Consider the following 21,019-nt stretch of genomic DNA (forward strand, 5'->3'; position numbering starts at 1 on the left):
AAAATCTGTCCGGCTCAATAAAAGATAATATTTTTTACTATCATAATCAATAAACAGTTGCCGAATATCTTGTAGAATGGCAGACTAGATAGGTTTTGAAAATGGCGATTTTTATAACTTACGTGACCTCGTCCCTGACCTTGAACCCAGACAAAAGTTACATCGTTGTGCAACACTCATCGACCTCTACCCACATACCAAGTTTCATCAAGATCGGAAAGAAAAATTGTTGACGGACGGACGGACGGATGGACATTTGGTCTGGCTTTAGAGATGACCTAATAAAGGGGGTAAAGAAGATAATAAAACATTTTTCAGTGATGGGATATTAATATTTCCACAATGAATTTATAACATCTTCATGAGTAAGACATCTGGGGTGGAACTCTTCCACTGATACATTCAATGTCCCTCATAGATCAGAACATGAACGGCAATCTGTTCAGGGTGTCAGCAATTAGCTTGGCTACTCTTCACAAAGAATACTGTGAGATCTTTAATGTCCAGCAACTAATGGTGGCAGAGGGGATGGGCAGATAAATGTCCATCTGAGTCATGCCACGCACATTAACAGATCGGCCGGCATGTGAAATACCAAGGAGACAGTTCATAACCGTGTTAGGATTCAAACCCAGGCGACACAGCTCAGCGGTGAGTATGCATACTTCCAGGATATCGTGACGGCCCAAGAAAAATACCTTGCCAAAACAATCCATAACCTGTTAAGGACTTGTCCACAATTAATACAGGTCTACGGCTTTGTTTTATGCAATAACTAGGAAGAGTACCCGTCCCCATTGACGGGAAAAGTTTAAGTTAATCCATCAATTTAAACTATTTTATGGACTTTAAAAAGGTTAATATGTTGCACTCTTGGTTTCACTCAGAGCTGAACTCTGAGCGACTTATACCGCCCACCGTGGAATGCTGGAGCAACATCGGGCGACGGAGATTCAATTTGTCTACAAAGAGGGCAGACTATTCTGCTTCCAAAATAAAACTTAGCATCATCATTACTCATGCATGTTCTTCCGTCATTTCGAAAAGTGATTGTTGAGCTTTTCAAACACAGCGCAGGAAGCGGCCGCCGTAAACAGGAGACAGACTAACGTACGGACAGACACCACGGTTCACAATGTATAACAGATGACTTCCCTTCCAAGGAATGTTAACACAGAAAGAGACCATTCGACCCATCAAGCCTGCCAAATGGTTGCCAACCAACGACAGTTTTTGTGTATACAAAGCCAATTAATTTCGGTATCCAGTTCAGCATCCATCGAAGGGACGGCACACATATTGATGATTCACCTAGTGTGTGAAATACCGGGATGACAGTTTATAGCTGGGCCGGGATTCAAACCCAGGCTCGACAGCTTAGAAGTGTGTGTTCGTACCTCGAGGACATCATGTGGGCACAGTTCGTATCTTAACGCACTGTTAATCAACAAACCATGATTCCTTGTTGTATTTATACGTTTAAAATATATCTCCTTTGGTATCATGCAATTCTTCTGGTTGAATTTTGAGCTTTATCTGTGTGCGGAGCTTTTCAAATGCAGCGCCGGATGTGGGCACCAGAAGCACGTTCCGGAAACAGAAGACAGACGAACATGCAAAGATACAAACGCACGGGCAGATGCCACAGTTTGTAATTTATAGTAGATGTGAAGGTGAGTCCAGCATGACTCACTTAACTTGTACAGAATCATAATTATTCATGCCTGGTGTTGGCTTAATGCTGAAGGTGGTGGGCTTGGGATCCTAGGATCCTGAGTTCAAATCCCACTCAGCAGTTGAATTAATACCAGATGGGGGTTGACTCTGCCTGTCATCTTTCTGAGGTCGGCAAAATGAGTGCCAGCTTGCTGGTGTCCTGTGTCGGAGGGGCGATCTGTCCAGGATTGTGCCCAATAGCCAAGGAGAGTGCTTCGGCAGCACCAACGCTCTGCACGGAGTATGATCCCGATGGATGGATGGAATTGTAATTACACTCTGCATAAAGCATTGCACTCTGTATCAGAGTGAGTGGTTCATTATATCTTGATAATAAGTGAAAAGTCAAAAAAAGTATGTGCTGTCACAATCTGATGACCAATCCAAACTTTGACATTGTTTTTTCTTTTTGGCATGTGTATTAATGCTCGTGTACATGCAACTTTGTGGTGAGCAATAAAACGCAGCTAAAGATTCTATACGGATGTTCTCACCTGCAGCTATATGGTGAGAGAGTCACGTACCTGATGCCTTTGGTGATCACTTCTCTCTCCTGCTGCTGTGCCCCCTGTGACAGGCCTCTTTAAACTGCAAAAAAACAATAAACATTGTTACATTTAATGACCGACCAAATTGTTGTTTCATTGCCTGGAGATTTACTGTTCTTCATTTGAGTCTATAAGAAACTCGACCATGCTATTATTGCATATAAGGTAATTAAAGATATAATTTTTGTCTCTCTCCAATGTTTTTTCCCCACATTCTCTTCATTTTTTTTAACCTTCCGCTCTTACACCACCACCCTCCCACCCCTCTTCTTCTTCTGAACTAGCTTCCTTGCACCTACCCACACCATAAATCATCACCCCCTATCATTACGAAACCACAGCTGCCTGTATTAAAAATACGTAATCCAAAACAAAGAGGGATTTAAAAAGTAGTTTGCAGTCACATGACACAAATGTGTGTTAATCAGATCTCACTCCCCCCAACCGCCCCACCCCCCCCCACCACCACACAACCTTGCCCTCCATCCTTCAATTTCTGTGCATTTGGAGTCATCAATTAAAAACAAAATCATAAAAGACAAGAAGGGCACTTGGTGGAGTGCATACCTCCGCAACATAATCCCTGATCCACGAGAACATATCAGGCCCAATACATTTTTCAATGAAATATCATGCCATACGGTACGACATCATTTTTGGCCCTCTCTCTCAATCATGAAGAATCACTTTAAAAATGAAATAATTCTCGCATCCAGATACGGATTTGGATCTTCACCAGAACTTCATGAATCATTGCTCTCCTTCTCTCTTTCAATCCTCTTTATTCCCACCATTGGAACAAAGTCCCACACCCTCTTCAATCCCACTCTTCTCTCCATGTCGTCTAAACAGCTGTTCACCACCAACTCTTATCTTCCCTCGTTCAAAACTACGATCTTTTCTACCCCTGCTGATCCACTCCAAACCCACCTCCTTCAAATTCCCTGCTTTCCTTCCTGAAAGTCCCTGTCATGTCCATCTTGTTTACCTTGTGTACCCCACCCCAACCCTCTCCCTTCCAAAGACCTCCTCATGTCTATATTCCACTATTTTTTCCTTCCCTCTCCGCCCTACACCCCCCCCCCCCAACTCTTGTCTCTTGCTCCCCTTGTTGTATGTTCTGTGTTAGCTTGTTAGCTTTCATATGGGCCTCGACAGTGTATCCAAAAAATAAAAAAATCGATTCAATTCGTCATTGCCACACACCCAACATGTCCAAGTTTCATCCGAATCTGTCCACAACTTTTTGAGATATCGTGCTATATATTGTTTTTTGCCATATCTCTCAATGGTGAAGAATCACTTTTAAAATTCCATTATCCAGATCCGGATCCGGATCTTCACCAAAATATTATCATTTCGTCTTTGTCACACATCGAATCTGTCCACAAAATTTCATCCGGATCCATGCACAACTTTTTGAGATTTCCTGCACACAAACAGATAACTAAAACAAAGACAGAAAGGGGTGAAAACATAATCTCCTTCACCTTCGGTGGTGGAGGTAAACAAATTTCGGTGATGGAGGAGGTAAGGTAAAGAGCGAGAAAACAAATAAGTTTTGCATAAGTACAAAAAAGAAAGAAAAAGAAAAATAGCAATCATAGATTGGAGATACTTGCCAGGACTTGTTTTGTGTGGTGTTTGTGTACTGTTGTGTCATGTAATTAATAAGAGACATAACTAGAACTGCCACTTTGAACAGCTGGCAGTGGTGACCCGGTACCAAGATGTACCACTTTGATGCAACCCCGCTTCGATGGGACACCTGACCTTGACCCATGACGTTATTATTCATTTGAATTCATAATGGTCAGGTCAGGTCAGGAATGGGAGCAGCGCGTCGCTGCGTCCACTTTCCACCGGTACTCCAGGGGCCTCCATCTCGCCATCCCCCAGGCAGAGACCTGGCCCCTCCCCACGTCCTTGAGATGCTGATCAACCTGCTGCAACCACGAGGCACATGGTTGGCCCATTGGCCTCCTCCACTCACGAGACTCCCAGACTGAGAAAATCTGGTGAGCAGGATTAGAGTCAGGAAAATGAGCCACATATCCATACAGCCGCAGCTGATGCTCATGGACTATGCAGGTAACAAATCTCATTTGAGTCTTTCTCAGCAACCGCTCGTTGGAAACAAAGTCCAACCAGCGATAGCCAAGGATTCTCTGAAGAGACGTGGTACCAAAGGAATTAAGTCTTCATCTCAGATCCCTGGTCAAGGTCCAAGTCTCACATCCATAGAGCAAGACTGGAAGCACCAAGGACCTGAAGACTCGGACTTCTGTCCAGCACAGGTACCGACAGTGCCCCACCCCATTATCCAGTGAATCCATGACTCCACAGGCCCGACCCAGACGTCTCTTGACCTCTGGCTCACAGCTAGCAGAGACATGAATATCACTTCCAAGTTCAGTGAATCTCTCCATGACCACAACATCCTGACCACAAACAGGTACAGACAAGATAGCAGCATACAACATGCCATTGAAAGCCTGGATATTAGTTTTGACCCAGGAAACCCATAATCCAAGCAGCTTTGCTCCTCATTCAGCACCTCAAGGCCCCCCAAAAGGGTCTCCAGAGTTTCCACAAAGATGGCTGCATCATCTGTGAAATCAAGATCAGAGGTCTTGACATTCCCGAACGATGCACCACAGCTTCATCCCTCAGTCATCCTCCCCAGAATCCAGTCCATACACAAGCACTGAAAAGTGTAGGGGCCAGTCCAAACCACTGATGAACCCCAGAAACAACTGGAAATAAGTCAGAGATGGTATCACCACATCTCAAAGAACTCTCAGTAGCAGAGTATAGTTCAGATATCCGATTGATCAGTTTTTGTGGCACCCCACAAAGACAAATAATCCTACAGAGGGCATCCCGATTCAATGAATCGATCGCTTTGCAAAGATCAACAGAGGCTGCAAGCAGCCCCTGCTGAAACTCTCATCTGTATTCAGTGAGGACCCAAAGGGCAAGGACACAGTCAATCGTTGACCTCTTTGGTGTAAAGCCTGACTTCTCTGGGCACTGGCGCTTAAGCAGATGGTGGCAAACGTGATCAATATTTATACCTGGAGGGAAGACCTTCCCCGTCACCGAGAGCAGCATCACCCATCGGTAGCTGTTGCAGTCCTGGCGATCAACGTTCCCTTTCCAGAGAGGGACAACAAGGCCCCTCTTCCAGTCAGTTGCGATGACGCCTGTGTTCCAGACAGAGCACAGAACTGCCTTCAACGATATGAGTGTAGCATTTCCACCAGCCTTGAGAAGTTCAGCATGGATGTCACAGATCCCGAGGAGCTTTACCCATTTCAACCTGTTCACCACAGCCTGTGTTTCAACAAATCAAGGTGGACCACAGTTGCTTGCATGCTGAGCAACAGGCATTGTAACATCCCTGACATCCAACTCAACAGCTGGTGAATCAGACTGGTACACCTGCTCAAAGTAACCGGCGCAGTGGGCCTTCGTTTCGGACTCCTATGTCAAGAGCCCTCCACCCTCTGCTCTAACTGCAGTACACCGAGGGACGGACGTGGAGGAATGCAATGCGCAAACTCCCCTGTAAGCAGGACCAGAATCACTTGAACACGGGTGATGCTCTACTCCCTCACAGATTCCTCATACATCGGCCTCCTTGTTTACCCTCAGCGCACGCACAGTTTTACGCCTCAACTCCTGGAAAAGCTCAGCTCTGCCATTAAGCCTGGCCCTGCAACTCTGGTTAATAGTATCCAGTGTCCCTTGAGAGACAAAATTCTCCTTCACCTGATGGTGAGTTCCAAGACAACCACTGGCAACATCAAGGATGGTGGTCTTTAAGGAACTCCACAAGTCTTCAGGATTCCCCAAAGCACTCAGACCCACCAAATCTCCACTCAGCCACCCTCTCATCCTTGAGCTTGCAAATATCCAGCCTCGGCTGGGATGGAACCATTCTGCCAGATTTAAGCTGCAACTTTAGAGTTGCTACAACAAGCCTGTGGTCAGTATTCAGGAACTGAGCACTCCGGTAGACCCTGCAGTTCCGGATCATCCTTCAGCAACCATTAACGAGCACATGGTCACTCTTCTTTGCCACACCACCAGCGCTGGAATACCAAGTCCAGTGATGCGCGTGTGGGTGCTGAAACCATGAACCAGCCACCCTAAGTCCATAACTTCTTGCAAAGTCAAGGAACTTAATGCTATTCTGGTTCACAGCTCGAGACCCATGGGGACCAACACGTGTCTCATAATCATCCCTATCAGTTCCAATCGATGCATTGAAATCCCCCAAGACGAGAAGAGTATATCGCTTGGGGCACTGATCAACCACACCGACTCGAGCGTGGCAAAGAATGTGTCCTTCCTGGTGCGATCACTCGCCTCAGTCGTAGCATATACAGAGACCAGGGAGTGATGAATCCTTCGTCTCATAATACGCTCGTTGACTGGTGTGACCTCAATTACCATCAGAGTGACCAGACCAATAGTAGTTATAACCACCCACCATTATCTCGTCACTATCCGGTCTCCGAAACCTCAGAGAGTGCTGCGATACCGATGTTCAAACGCTTGATGATTGTTTTTTTTTATCGGTTTTAGGGTAAATCCAATATGGCTGCAGACAAAGACAGTCAGAGGCAAACAGGGGTGAAAACATAACCGCTGTCGACCTCCGGTGGTGGATGTAATAAATAAAGATAAACAGGATATGCGAAAAGAAAATGGAAAAAGACCATTGCATTATCGACCTCTGAACTTGACAAAAATTATTTAGATCCTTCCTCATCTTTTTCTTTTGCACTAAATATTTATTTGATGGTTGCTTTATATTTTCATGATAAAACCCCAACTGCCAGCAAATAAAGAAATTCAAACATCCTTGTCATCGCAGCATGCCTGACAAAGCTGAACTATATCATTTGGAAATCAGTGTAAATTATTTCAAAATCAATCCTTCTTGGTTTATAAAATAATATTTGAAGATATGGAAAAGTGGAGAATACTCATTGTTTAAATACTTGCTCATAACCTGAGTTTGACTGACTTTGGCTTCCATGGTGACTGAATTTTGTTTCCCACACTCAAAAGCAAATGATTGTGGTTTGCCATGGTACTATTCTTGTAGTGTCGCGGTGTAGTGTAGGATGACGGTAGCGTTGTGGTTTGCCATGGTACTATTCTTGTAGTGTCGCGGTGTAGTGTAGGATGACAGTAGCATTGTGGTTTGCCATGGTACTATTCTTGTAGTGTCGCGGTGTAGTGTAGGATGACAGTAGCGTTGTGGTTTGCCATGGTACTATTCTTGTAGTGTCGCGGTGTAGTGTAGGATGACAGTAGCATTGTGGTTTGCCATGGTACTATTCTTGTAGTGTCGCGGTGTAGTGTAGGATGACAGTAGCGTTGTGGTTTGCCATGGTACTATTCTTGTAGTGTCGCGGTGTAGTGTAGGATGACAGTAGCATTGTGGTTTGCCATGGTACTATTCTTGTAGTGTCGCGGTGTAGTGCGGTGTAGTGTAGGATGACGGTAGCGTTGTGGTTTGCCATGGTACTCTTCTTGTAGTGTCGCGGTGTAGTGTAGGATGACGGTAGCGTTGTGGTTTGCCATGGTACTATTCTTGTAGTGTCGCGGTGTAGTGTAGGATGACAGTAGCGTTGTGGTTTGCCATGGTACTATTCTTGTAGTGTCGCGGTGTAGTGTAGGATGACAGTAGCGTTGTGGTTTGCCATGGTACTCTTCTTGTAGTGTCGCGGTGTAGTGTAGGATGACGGTAGCGTTGTGGTTTGCCATGGTACTCTTCTTGTAGTGTCGCGGTGTAGTGTAGGATGACGGTAGCGTTGTGGTTTGCCATGGTACTATTCTTGTAGTGTCGCGGTGTAGTGTAGGATGACAGTAGCGTTGTGGTTTGCCATGGTACTATTCTTGTAGTGTCGCGGTGTAGTGTAGGATGACAGTAGCGTTGTGGTTTGCCATGGTACTATTCTTGTAGTGTCGCGGTGTAGTGTAGGATGACAGTAGCGTTGTGGTTTGCCATGGTACTATTCTTGTAGTGTCGCGGTGTAGAGTAGGATGACAGTAGCGTTGTGGTTTGCCATGGTATTATTCTTGCAGGTGGAGAAGCAACACAGACAAGTTTCATGAACAATTACAATTTTCTTCCAAACAATGGAATGCCTCTTGCAAGATTTATTTTCCAGTTCTGTTTTTTGAGACGACAGTTGGTTCTCTCGAGGGGTTTCTGCCGACTTTCTCAAAGATAAGTTTCCGGTCGTTGTTTGTCGCATTTTGACTGTTTATTTTGTTGCCTCCATGTTTAATGTGTATTCCCAGTTCGGTTTTGTTTCAAAACTTGTGCTATTTGGTGAGTTTTCATCGGCCTTGTCATATCGGGTTTCCTTGAGGCCTACCCGTCCTCTCGTCTATGTGCACAATCGTGTTTATTTGTATTTTCTCCTTGTTACGATCAGTTTGTATTTTCTCCAATTTTCCCTCCACCCTCCTTCTATCCCACCAAACTATACCCTCTGATTCATGTCTTAAAATGTAAAAAAACAAACAAACAAAAAAAAAAACTTTCTCTTGTCACCTTGTACCCCACGGAACCATGTGACTTCCTACATAACAACTCTTCTTCTTTCTTCTCTTCCCCATTTACTGCCAATCCCACTTGATCTTGAAGGTTTTCAACACACTTCACGATCATTTCTTCAAACTTTTCCTTTGCTCTTCCCTCCTCTTCCCTAATCTTCAACAACACCAAAAAAACAACCGTCTCTTTCAATGCTTTAACTTCCCCCTCTCCGCCCGGTTCTTCTTCTTCAAAATCTTGTGTTCAATTCAACCTTTCTTTCATCCCGTGTCTTAACTTCCATCTGTTACAACGCTTCCTTTCTCCACTCAATCCATCCTCCAATGCATTTAAACAAATCTCTGAACGAACACATTTATAAAATCCCATTTTGCAATTCTTCTTCATCTTCCATGATGAATTGTTCTTTTTTTCCAACTTCAGTGTACATTCATCCCACCTCCTTAAACCCACCTCCTCCAAATCCTTCCCTGTTTTCCCCCTCCTTACCCCTCCCATCTTGCTCCTCATCTGACCATATTTCCACTGTCCTCTGCCTTACAAACAGTTCCCCCTCTGATATCCCAATCTGTATTGTTTTCAAATGTCTCACACTCTCGTTCAGTGCAATTCTCATTCTCTCTGTCTCTCTCTGTCTCTCTCTGTCTCTCTCTGTCTCTCTCTGTCTCTCTCTGTCTCTCTCTGTCTCTCTCTGTCTCTCTCTGTCTCTCTCTGTCTCTCTCTGTCTCTCTCTCTCTCTCTCTCTCTCTCTCTCTCTCTCTCTCTCTCTCTCTCTGTCTCTCTCTGTCTCTCTCTGTCTCTGTCTGTCTGTGTCTGTCTCTCTCTCTCTCTCTCTCTCTCTCTCTCTCTCTCTCTCTCTCTCTCTCTCTCTCTCTCTCTCTCTCTGCCTCTCTCTGCCTCTCTCTGCCTCTCTCTGCCTCTCTCTGCCTCTCTCTGCCTCTCTCTGCCTCTCTCTGCCTCTCTCTGCCTCTCTCTGCCTCTCTCTGCCTCTCTCTGCCTCTCTCTGCCTCTCTCTGCCTCTCTCTGCCTCTCGCTATCTCTCGCTATCTCTCGCTATCTCTCTCTCTGCCTCTCTCTCTCTGCCTCTCTCTCTCTCTCTCTCTCTCTCTCTCTCTCTCTCTCTCTCTCTCTCTCATCACATCTCCCCCTCTTCCCACCACTTCCTTCTCCCTCCTCCCCAATGACCGTGCCTACTCCTATCGTCTCTCCTCTCCTTCAGAGCTTCCTTCTCACCCCTCGCTCTGAATTCAGCCACCTCCTCCCTCTTAAAAGTAAACTTCACTTTTCTCCACCCCCCCCCCCTTCCAAGCTCCACCCTCATCGTTCTCAAAAGCTCTGCTGACAAATTTCTCCCTGAATTCTCCCCCTTCACCCTTCTCCCTCAATTCTTCCCTCTCACCATTCTCTCTCAAATGTTCCCACATTGCCCCTCTGCTTCAAATCTCCCACTTGCCCTATCCTTCAAATCTCCCCCTCCCTCCACTTCCCATTCTCAAAGCTGCCCCCTCTTCCCAACACCACAAATCTCATCACACCTCCCCTCTTCACACCCCTCCAAATCTCATCACACCTCCACCTCTTCCCACCCCCTCAATTTTTGTCCCCCCACCCCACCCACTTCCATCTCCACAATACCTCTACCCAGCCTAATCCTGCCCCTGTCCCCACTCCTCTATTCTCCATCCTCCCCCATGGCCGTACCTGCTGTCATTGTCTCACCTCCCCTCAAAGCTTCCCTCTCAATCCTGCCTCCCAAATCAGCCACCTCCTCCCTCTTCAAAGCAAACTTTTCTCTCTTCCCCCACAACTTTCTCTCTCAATTCTTCCCTTTTAAACTTCTGCCTCAATTCTCACCTCTCACCCCTCCCTTTCAAATATTCCTCTCACTCTCCCTTCTCAAAGCTGCACCCCTTCACCTCTACAAAGCTGCCTCCTTCCACCAACCTCACTCTTCCAGCTCATTCCTCCACCTCCTCCATTCTCCTACTTCCCTTTGCCCACTCTCTTATTACTTCCCACTGCTACTCATCCCTTCACCACCTAGCCCTTTGTTCTCCTCCCCATCCGACCCTGTCCCCAAGCTCTTTTATAATATGTCATCAACTGTAAACAACTTTCACTCCTTCCATCAATCCTCCCTCACACCACCCTACCACTCCCCAACCAAAAACATGGGCCAACTTCTATACTCTCATCACAACTCTCTCTTCCTCATATGTGGTGACTTCAATTGCCATCATGCCAGTTGGCTGGGTGTGGGTACCTCTCCCACCTGCCATGACACTTCAGCAAAAGACTTCTGCAACTCATTGGGACTAACTCAATATCAACTTCCCGACCCAGATCTCAGACAATCGTACTCCATCTGTTCTGGATCTGATTTTGACCAATTCCCCAGAAAATGTCTGCTGTTCTTCTTTTGCTCCAATTGGTTTATCTGACCACGTGCTTGTTAAAGCAGTCATCTCTCTGGCTGTTATTAGACAACCACCTCAGTGCTATTGAGTCTGGCACTTCACTCAGGCCAGATGGCAGGGTCTTCAAGCAGCCCTCAAACTTCAAGACTAGTCTCCTATTTCTACTTTCTCAAACATCAATTCATCCTGGAAATTTGCTCCCTCTCATGCACAGATTTATCCAATCTCGTCTTCAGTTGTCCTGCCCTTCCTCCCGTCCTTGGTACACTGAAGCTTGTGGTGAGGCAGTTGTCCTAAAACAACTTGCCTTTGCCTCATTGAAGGCAAACCCAACTAAGCGTAATCTCAGTTCCTTACACAAAGCTCGGAACAGGTGTGTGTCTACCATCAGGAGATCCAGGAAACAACATCTTTCTAATCACAAGTATGAACTCTCAAACCTGTCTCACTCCTCCAAATCCTGGTGGCATTTAGTTAAGTCCATTTCTGGTGTATGTTCCCCCTCAATCCCTCCCTTATCTCAAATGGCGGCACAGCTGACACTGCATGTGAAAAGGCTGCATGCCTAAACTCCGTGTCTGCTTCTAAATCTTGTGTCCCAAACACATCACTTTCTATAGCCACTTTACCCAGCCACACCCAGCTGTTCCTGGACTCTGTGTCCTTTTCTTCTGACAAGGTGGAGAACTTGCTGTCAAAAAAAACGACTGACTCTGCAAACGGTTGAGACGGCATCAGCCCTCGTGTTCTAAAAACCTGCTCTTCTGCTCTTGCTCACCCTCTCTCTCTCTTCTATTCACCCTCTCATTTGCTCAAGGTCATCTGCAATCTGCTTGGAAATCAGCAAACATCACTGCCCTGCATAAAAAAGGTGCAAAAACAGATTCCTGCAACTACAGACCAATGAGCCTTCTCCCAATCATCAGCAAGGTCATGGAATCCATCATAGATTCCGACATTAAATCCTTCCTCTTCTCCAATGGCTTGATCTCCGATCATCAATTTCGATTCAGACTATGTCACTCAACCCTGGACATGCTACTCCTGCTTTTCCAACAATTAATGGAGGTCTTAAATGCCAAACATGAGATTAGAGCCATCTCCCAAGACAGATCGTGAGTTTTCGATATGTTCTGGCACCCTGCCCTGCTCACAAAACTCACTTCTTATGGTAACCAAGGCCATCTCCACTCATGGCTCACAGACTTCCTTTCCTGCCACAGTCAAAACGTATCTCTTAATGGAATTCTCTTATCACCTCTTCCCGTCCAAGCATGAGTTCCTCGTGGCAGTGTTCTGGGCCCTGTTCTTTTTCTAGTTTACATCAATGACCTCTCAGATTCCCTGGAAAATCATCTTTATCTCTTTGCTGATGACTCCACCCTCTGCTGTACGATCTGTCATCCATCCGATCAGCAGGCAGCAACCTCTTCACTCTCTGTTGACCTGGATAAAATCACAAGCTGGTCAAACACTTGGAACATGTCTTTTAAACACTGACAAATCTCACACTCTCACTCTGTCTCTCCAAAAGGACCGTCTGGACCCCCACCTACTGTAGGTACTTTCACAACAATTCACTTGAAGAAGTCCTTTCATTCAAGCTATTGGGTCTCAATATCTGCCATGATTTTTTCTGGGAAAGCCACGTCTCCAAGCTGGCCTGCAAATCCAGTTGCCGACTGGGCATCCTACATTGTGAAAAATCCTTCATTGGCACACCTGAGCTTGCAACCATTAACAAAACTTTCATCAGCTGTCTAATGGAGTACTGCTCCCCCCTCCCCCCCTCTGGAATGGTGCTCCTGCCTCACTCCGAGCTCGACTTCCGCTGTGGAAACCAAGGTTTTTAGGATCATTGGTATCTTCCACGATGAAGCTGAGTCTTTGGGTCTCTCACTCTCTCACCGGAGGCAGGTCGGTGGTCTTTCTGTCTTCTACCGTCTTCTCTCTGGCCTTGCCCCCCTGCTCTGTCTGTGAACTGCTCCCCCCGCCCTATATTTCATCAGGGCGCTCAAGGTCTGCCAAAAAAACCCTTCTGGTGAAACTGCCAAAATCAACAATCACTGCTCACCTTCGCTCTTCCATTCCTATTTTTCCTACATCTGGAACAAAGTCTCACACTCTCTTTAATCCCACTCCTCCCTTCAGGTCTTCAAAGCAGCTGTTGACCATCTCATATCTTCCCCCATCCAAAATCTTGATCTTTACGACCCCTGTTAATCCACGCCAAACCCACCTCCTTCAAATTCCCTGTTTTCCTTCCTGAAAGTCCCTGTAGTTCCATCATATTTACCCCGTGTTCCCTGCCCTGTCCCTCTCCCTTCCACAGATATCCTATCGTCTTTGTTCCCCACTATTTTGTGCTTTCCTCTCCTGTCCATCTCCTGCCTTGTCATACGTTTCTGTGTTTTAGCTCTTACACGAGTCTCGACTTGGTACACAAATAATAAAACAACAAAAACATTAATCTCACGAATATGTGAAATAAAGCAAACATGTGAACAATAGCAGCCAATCAGTGGAGCTTTTTTCAGAGCCAAGAGACAAAGAGGACACTGGAAGGTTCACTTCACTGGAGCTTGTCATCAGGACACATGAAAAGCTCATGCGCTTTCCCTTACAAGCATTTTCTTATTCACAAGTCACTCAACACTTCAATATTTAAATCACATTTGCTCAACATCATCAAGACAATTGATGTTCTGTTCACCATCCTCCTCTTTCACACATGTGGTACTCTTTACTGTATCACAATGCACTACTCTTCTGCTATTTAAACAGTCTGCTCTCATTTCGACCTCTCCTTCATTCCTTGCTTAAAAAATCCACTTGTTACAGCATTTCTTCTCTCCATTCTCTGAATTCGCCTTTATTGCATCCATCAAGAAACGTCTTTAATCGCATCTCCAACCTAAAACTTAAAAAAAAAACCCCTTTGCGATGAATGTTCGCTTTCCATCAACCATTCTTTTTTTACAACTTCAGTGCCAACTCACTCCTCAAACCCTCACTCTCAAAGCAACCATCTCACTCTTCTCCATCCAGGCTTCCCTCTCACCTCTCAAAAACTCCCCCCTCACCTTTCTCCCACCATTCATCGCCCTCACTCACCCTTCTCAAAGTTGCACCCCCTCTCATCCTCAAAGCTACCTCCTTCCACTGCCCTCTCACCTCTATCTCTTCACTCCACCTCCTCAAATCCTCAACTGTCTTCTTCCCACTCTCTTGTCCCCCCTCTCCCCCAGCACCACAGAGCCTTTTGTCCTCCTCCTCCGGCCCCTGCCCCGAGCTATTCTGCAACCCCCCACACTCCTTCCCCAACCCTCCCTTCACCCCCCCCCGTCCCTTGTCCTCCCTTCCCTCCCGCCCCACCCCCTGCACCCAAAGCCTCCTCCCCTCCCTCTTCATTAAAAGTGTAGACTTCAAATATCCGGGGCCTTCGCTCAAACCTTTCATATCTTTCCATACAGGTTGCCACTGACAAACCAGACATAATCTGCCTAACAGAAACTTTCCTCCCCAAAGACGTGTCTGACTCCCAAGTATCTCTCCCTGGTTACTCCCTCCTCCGGTATGACAGACCTGAGCCTCGTCCTTGTGGAGGAGTTGCTCTCTTCATCAAACACTCTCTTCCTCACTCTCCATGCATTGCCCTCACAACCCCACACCCCCAGGAAAAGTCTGACTTCAGCTTCCCCTCCACTCCCACCTCAGGTGTATTGTGTACTGCACCGTCCACCAAACAGTGATAACTCCATCTACACCTCACTATCCGAAAACACGGACCAACTTCTATCTTCTCATCCAAACTCTCTCTTCCTCTTATGTGGCGACTTCAATTGTCATCATGCCAGTTGGCTCGTTGCGGGTACCTCTCTCACCTGTCATGGCACCTCAGCAAAAGCTTTCTGTGACTCAATCAGTCAACTTCCCAACCCAGGTCTCAACCAATGGTGCTCTCTGGACATCTCTCTGGCATCAGAGAACCAACTCACCGCCGTCGAGTCTGGCATTTCACTCAAGCCGACTGGCAGGGTCTCCAAGCAGCCATCAAACTTATAGACTGGTCCCCTATCACTACTTTCTCCAACATCAACTCATCCTGGGAATTCTTTCAAAGAAACTTGCTCTCCCTCGTGCACATATTTATCCCCTCTCGTCTTCAGTTGTCCTACCCTTCCTACCGCCCTTGGTTCACTGAAGCTTGTGGTGAGGCAGTTGGCCTGAAACAACTTGCCTTTACCTCATGGAAAGCAAACCCAACTGAGAAAGCAAACCCAATCTCAGTTCCTTCCATAAAGCCAAGAACAAGTGTGTATCTACCCTCAGGAGAGCCAGAAAACAACATCTTTCTAATCTCAAGTCTGAACTCTCAAACCTCTCTCCCTCCTCAATATCCTGGTGGCATCTAATCAAAACTGTTTCTGGTATATGTTCCCCCTCCATCCCTCCCTTACCTCAAATGGCCGCACTGCTGATTCCACACGTGAAAAAGGCTGAATGCCTAAACTCGGTGTTCGTAGCTCAATCTTGTGTCCAAAACCCATCACTTTCTCTAGCCACCTTACCCAGTTGCACCCAACTGTCCCTGAACTCTGTGTCCTTTTCTCCTGACAAGGTGGAGAGCCTGCTGTCAAACCTCGACTCAGATTCTGCAACCGGTCCAGCCGACATCAGCCCACGTGTCCTAAAAACCTGCTCTTCTGCTCTTGCTCACCCTCTCTCTTTTCTATTCACCCTCTCATTTGCTCAAGGTCATCTGCCATCTGCTTGGAAATCAGCAAACATTACTGCCCTGTATAAAAAAGGTGCAAAAACAGATCCCTGCAACTACAGACCAATCAGCCTTCTCCCAATCATCAGCAAGGTTATGGAATCCATCATCGCTTCAGACATTAAATCCTTCCTCTTCTCCAATGGCTTGATTTCCAATCATCAATTTAGTTTCAGAACAGGTCACTCTACCCTGGATATGCTGCTTCTGCTCTCTCAACAATGGATGGAGGTCCTCAATGCCAGACAGGAAATCCGAGCCGTATCCCTGGACAGATCACGTGCTTTTGACACAGTCTGGCACCCTGCCCTGCTCACCAAACTCTCTTCCTATGGTATCCAAGGCCATCTTCACTCATGGCTCGCAGACTTCCTCTCCTGTCGCAGTCACTGTGTGGCCTTATATGGAGTTCTTTCATCCCCTCTTCCTGTCGAGGCTGGAGTTCCTCAAGGTAGCGTTCTGGGCTGTTCTTTTTCTGGTTTTCATCAACGATCTCTCCGACTCTCTGGAAAATCCTCTATATCTCTTTGCTGATAACTCCACCCTCTGCCGTACCTTCGGTCATCCCTGAGACTGGCAAGCAGCAGCTTCTTCGCTCACTGCAGATCCGGATAAAATCACAAACTGGTCCAACACGTGGAACACGTCTTTCAATCCAGACACATCTCACACTCTCACTATGTCTCTCCGAAAGGACAGTTTAGAACCCCCCCCCCCCCCATTCACTTTCTCAACAATCCTCTGGAAGAAGTCCTTTCTTTCAAGCTTCTGGGTCTCACTATCTGCCATGACCTTTCCTGGGAAAGCCACATTTCAAACTTCGCCTCCAAAGCCAGTCGCCGACTGGGAATCCTCCGTTATGCAAAGTCCTTCTTCAGCCCACCTGAGCTGCTGACCACTTACAAAGCTTTTGTCCGCAGCCTGATGGAGTACTGCTCTCCCTTCTGGGCTGGTGCTCCTGCCGCTCAACTTTCTCGGCTTCACGCTGTGGAAACCAAGGCGTTTCGGATCATTGGCATCTCCCACACTGAGGGTGAGTCTTTGGGCCTCACTCAATCACTGTATGCTGGTCGGTGGTCTTTCTGTCTTCTATCGTCTCCTCTGTAACTCGCCCCCCCCACCCCCCTGCTCTCTCTCTCTGCGATTTGTCCCCACCACATTTCCGCAGGGCGCTCAAGGTTCGCCAACAACCCCCTTCTGGTAAAACTACCAAAATCACAATTCACTGCTCACCTTCACTCTTTCATTTCTCTTTTTCCCTGCCTTTGGAATAAACTCCCTCTCTCTATTCAATCCCATTCTTCCCTCCAGGCCTTCAGAACAGCTGTTCACCACCACCTCTTATCATCTCCCATCCAAATCCTCGATCTTTTCTATCCCCGATAATCCACCCAAGCCCACCTCCTTCAAATTCCCTGCTTTCCTTCCTGAAAGTCCCTGTAATGTCCATCTTCTATTGCCCATGTTCCCCATCCCATCCCTCTCCCTTCCACAGATCTCCTAATGTCTCTGTTCCCCACTGTTTGTCCTTCCCACTCCCGCCCCTCTTGTCTCATGCCCCCTTTGCTGTGTGTTGTGTGTTAGCTCTCTCACGAGCCTCGACAAGGTATACAAAAAAAAAGTGGATTCTTTTTGTTTGGTCAACAACCATCATGAAAATGAACGAGTCTACTACTTATCATCATCGATGCCATTTTAAAGCAATGGTGGCTCGATGCCAAGGCACCCTTTCCTCACTAAGCGCTGGAAAGACAATGGAGCATTTAATTGTCGACCGAACTTCATTTTGCAACACGTCATTGCATTATAAATGCGAGTGAGATATATTTTGGTATGGTTTAAACACCATCATATCATCAAAACCAGCACACTGAAAGGAATTATCACAACACATCTTTCAACGTTGCTCTCGGTGAGAAGCATTGGGGGTTTGCAACGGTGCGCCATCGACTTTGCTCCAGTTGAACCAAAGATGACAATACTTTGGAGAAGTAGTCTTGATAAAGACCAGAGCCACGACGTGCAGGCAGACAATAAGCAATAGACCCACAATTCAACACGACAGGGATTTAGAATATGGCAAGCTAGCCTGTCAGACTTAAATGACAGAGGTCGCAAAATCTTCTGCGATTATGTCTACCACAAATTTTCCTTTACATTTACTATAAATCCTGTTTTCATTGAAACATTACGACACTAAATCCTGTGTGATGTTAACCATATTAATTAAAGTGACATGGGATTTAGTGTCCGGTCAGGTCAGATCAGGTACGAGAGCATTCCCCTGAGCAGCACATCGCTGCGTCCACTTTCCGCCAATACACCAGAGGCCTCCGTCTGGCCATCCCCCAAGCAAATGCCTGTCCCATCCCCATCTCCTTGAGGTGCCGATCAACCTGCTGCATCAATGAGGCACATAGTCATCTTGCTGGCCTCCTCCACCCAACAAGCTCCCTCGGTGAGAGAATCTGGTGAGCAGGATCAGCAGCAGGAAAACAAGCCACATCCCCAAATTGCCAAATGTGACACTCACGGACTACAAAGGTAACAAATCTCATCTGAGTCTCTCTGAGCAACCACTTATTGGATACAAAGTCTGATCAGCGATAGCTAAGGATTCTCCAAAGAGACCTGGAAACGAAGGAGTTAAGTGTCCATCTCAGATTCTTGGTCAATCCAAGTCTCACATCCACAGAGCAAGACTGAAAAGACAAAGGACCTGAAGACTCAGACTTTTGTCATCCTGCACAGGTACCATCAGCACAACCCATCATCCAGTGAATCCATGACTCCCTAGACCCTACCCAGATGTATATCGACCTCTGGCTCAGAGCCAGCAGAGACATGAATATCACTGCCAAGATAAGTGAATCTCTCTGTGACCTCAACATCCTCATCACAAACAGGTACAGACAAGAGAGCAGCATCCAAGATGTCAATGAAAACCTGGATCTTAGTTTTGTAATGTAGAAACCCGTAATCCAAGCGGCTCAGACTCCTCATTCAGTGCCTAGAGAGCCTGCAAAAGGATATTCAGAGACTCCACAAAGATGACTGCATCATCTCTAACATCAAGGTCAGAGATCTTGACATTCCAAAATGAAGCACCACAGCTTGATATATCCATCATCCTCACTGCAATCCAGTCCATAAAAGTGCTGAAAAATGTGGGGGCCAGGACACACCCCTATTGAACTCCAGTAACAATAGAAAATAAGTTGGAGATGGAACCAACACATGCCGCAGCACTCCCAGTCCCAGAGTAGAGTTCAGACATCAGATTGATCAGTTTTGGTGGCACCCCACGAAGACCGAGAATCCTCCAGAGAGCAACCCAATTCACTGAATCAAACGCTTGCAGAGATCCACATATACTGCAAGCAGCTCCTGCCAAACTCTCATCTGTGTTTGGTGAGGACCCAAAGAGCAAGGATATGGTCAATCGTTGACCTCTTTGGTGTAAAGCCCGACTGCTCTGGGTGCCGGTGGTCAAGCAGATGGTGGCGAACCCAATCAAGAATCATCCGAGCAAAGATCTTGCACGGCACTGAGGCAGCGTCACCCCTCGGTAGTTGTTGCAGTCCTGGCGATCACCCTTCCCTTTCCAGAGAGGGACAACAAGGCCCCTCTTCCAGTCATTTGGGATGACGCATGTGCTCCAAACAGAGCATAGTACTGCATGCAACAACATGAGTACAGCATTTCCACCAGCCTTGAGAAGTTCAGCATGGATGCCACAGATCCCAGGAGGTTTACCCATTTCAACCTATTCACCACAGCCTGTGTTTCAACAAACAAAGGTGGACCACAGTTGATTGGATGGTCAGCAACAGTGATAGTAATATCCCTGACATCCAACTCAACAGCTCGTGAATCACCCTGGTGCAGCCGCTCAAAGTAACCGGCCCAGCGGGCCTTCACTTCAGACTCCTCTGTCAAGAGCCTACCACCCTCCACTCACTGCAGTACACCGAGGGATGAGCTTGGATGAACACAATGCACAGCTTCCCCTGCAAGTAGGACGAGAATCACTTGACCACAGTTGATGCTCGACCTCTTCACAGATTCCTCACACATCGGCATCCTTGTCCGCCATCAGTGCATGTGTAGTTTTAGGTCTCAGCTCCCTGTACAGCTCAGCTCTAAAAGTAAGCCTGGTCTTGTGACTCTGGTCAATGATATCGAGCGTCTCTTGAGAGACAAAGTTCTTCTTCCCCTGACGGTAGGTTCAAAGACATCCACCAGTAACATCAAGGATGGTGGTCTTGAAGGCACTCCACAACTCTTCATGGTTCTCCAAAACACCCAGACCCCCCAAATCCCCACTCAGCCTGTTCGCAAACTCTTCAACTACCTCTCATGTTTGAGGTTGCCAACATCCAGCCTAGGCTGATGGTACCATTCTCCTGGATTTAAGATGAAACTTCAGAGTTGCTATAACAAGCCTGTGGTCAGTATTGAGGAAGTGAGCGCTCGTATAGACCCTGAATTTCTGAAGCATCCTGCAGCAACCATCAATTAGTACATGGTCATTCTGATTTGAACACCATCAGCATTGGAAAACCAAGTCCAGCGATGAGGCTGTGGGTGCTGAAGCTCTAAACCAGTCAACCTAAGTACATGACTTCTTGCGAAGTCAAGGAACTTAGTGCGATTCTAGTTCACAGTTCCAGACCCACAGGGACCAACACATGTCTCATAACCATCCATATCAGTTCGAGTCGATGCATTGAAATCCCACAAGAGTAGAAGAGTGCCTCGCCTGGGCACACAGCCTCGAGCGCGGCATGAAATTCCTCCCTCACAGTGAGATCACTCGCCTCAGTCAGAGAATACACAGAGACCAGGGAAATGACACCCAAGTAGTGAGGAATCCTCAGTCTGTTAATATGCACGTATACCGGTGCTACCTCAATTATCATGTAAGTCAGCCCATTGGGCACAACTCCAGCAACCCCTTGGGTCTGGTAAACATCAG

At 46.7% G+C, this 21,019-nt stretch overlaps 1 protein-coding gene across 1 annotated transcript in view; it reads right to left on the reverse strand.

Moving 5' to 3' along the window:
* The window catches only part of LOC147027264 (ankyrin-3-like), a 493,469-nt gene that overhangs the window by 98,279 nt on the left and 374,171 nt on the right, over positions 1 to 21,019 (reverse strand). Inside the window, exon 46 of the mRNA XM_085883609.1 lies at positions 2,241 to 2,304. Coding sequence (XP_085739735.1) covers positions 2,241 to 2,304 — 64 coding nt within the window. The remainder of the gene's footprint in view (positions 1 to 2,240; positions 2,305 to 21,019) is intronic.

The sequence above is a fragment of the Eptatretus burgeri genome, chromosome 5 (genome assembly GCF_056783735.1).
Source record: "Eptatretus burgeri isolate ZD-2024b chromosome 5, Ebu_testis_v1, whole genome shotgun sequence".
Taxonomy (NCBI): domain Eukaryota; kingdom Metazoa; phylum Chordata; class Myxini; order Myxiniformes; family Myxinidae; genus Eptatretus; species Eptatretus burgeri.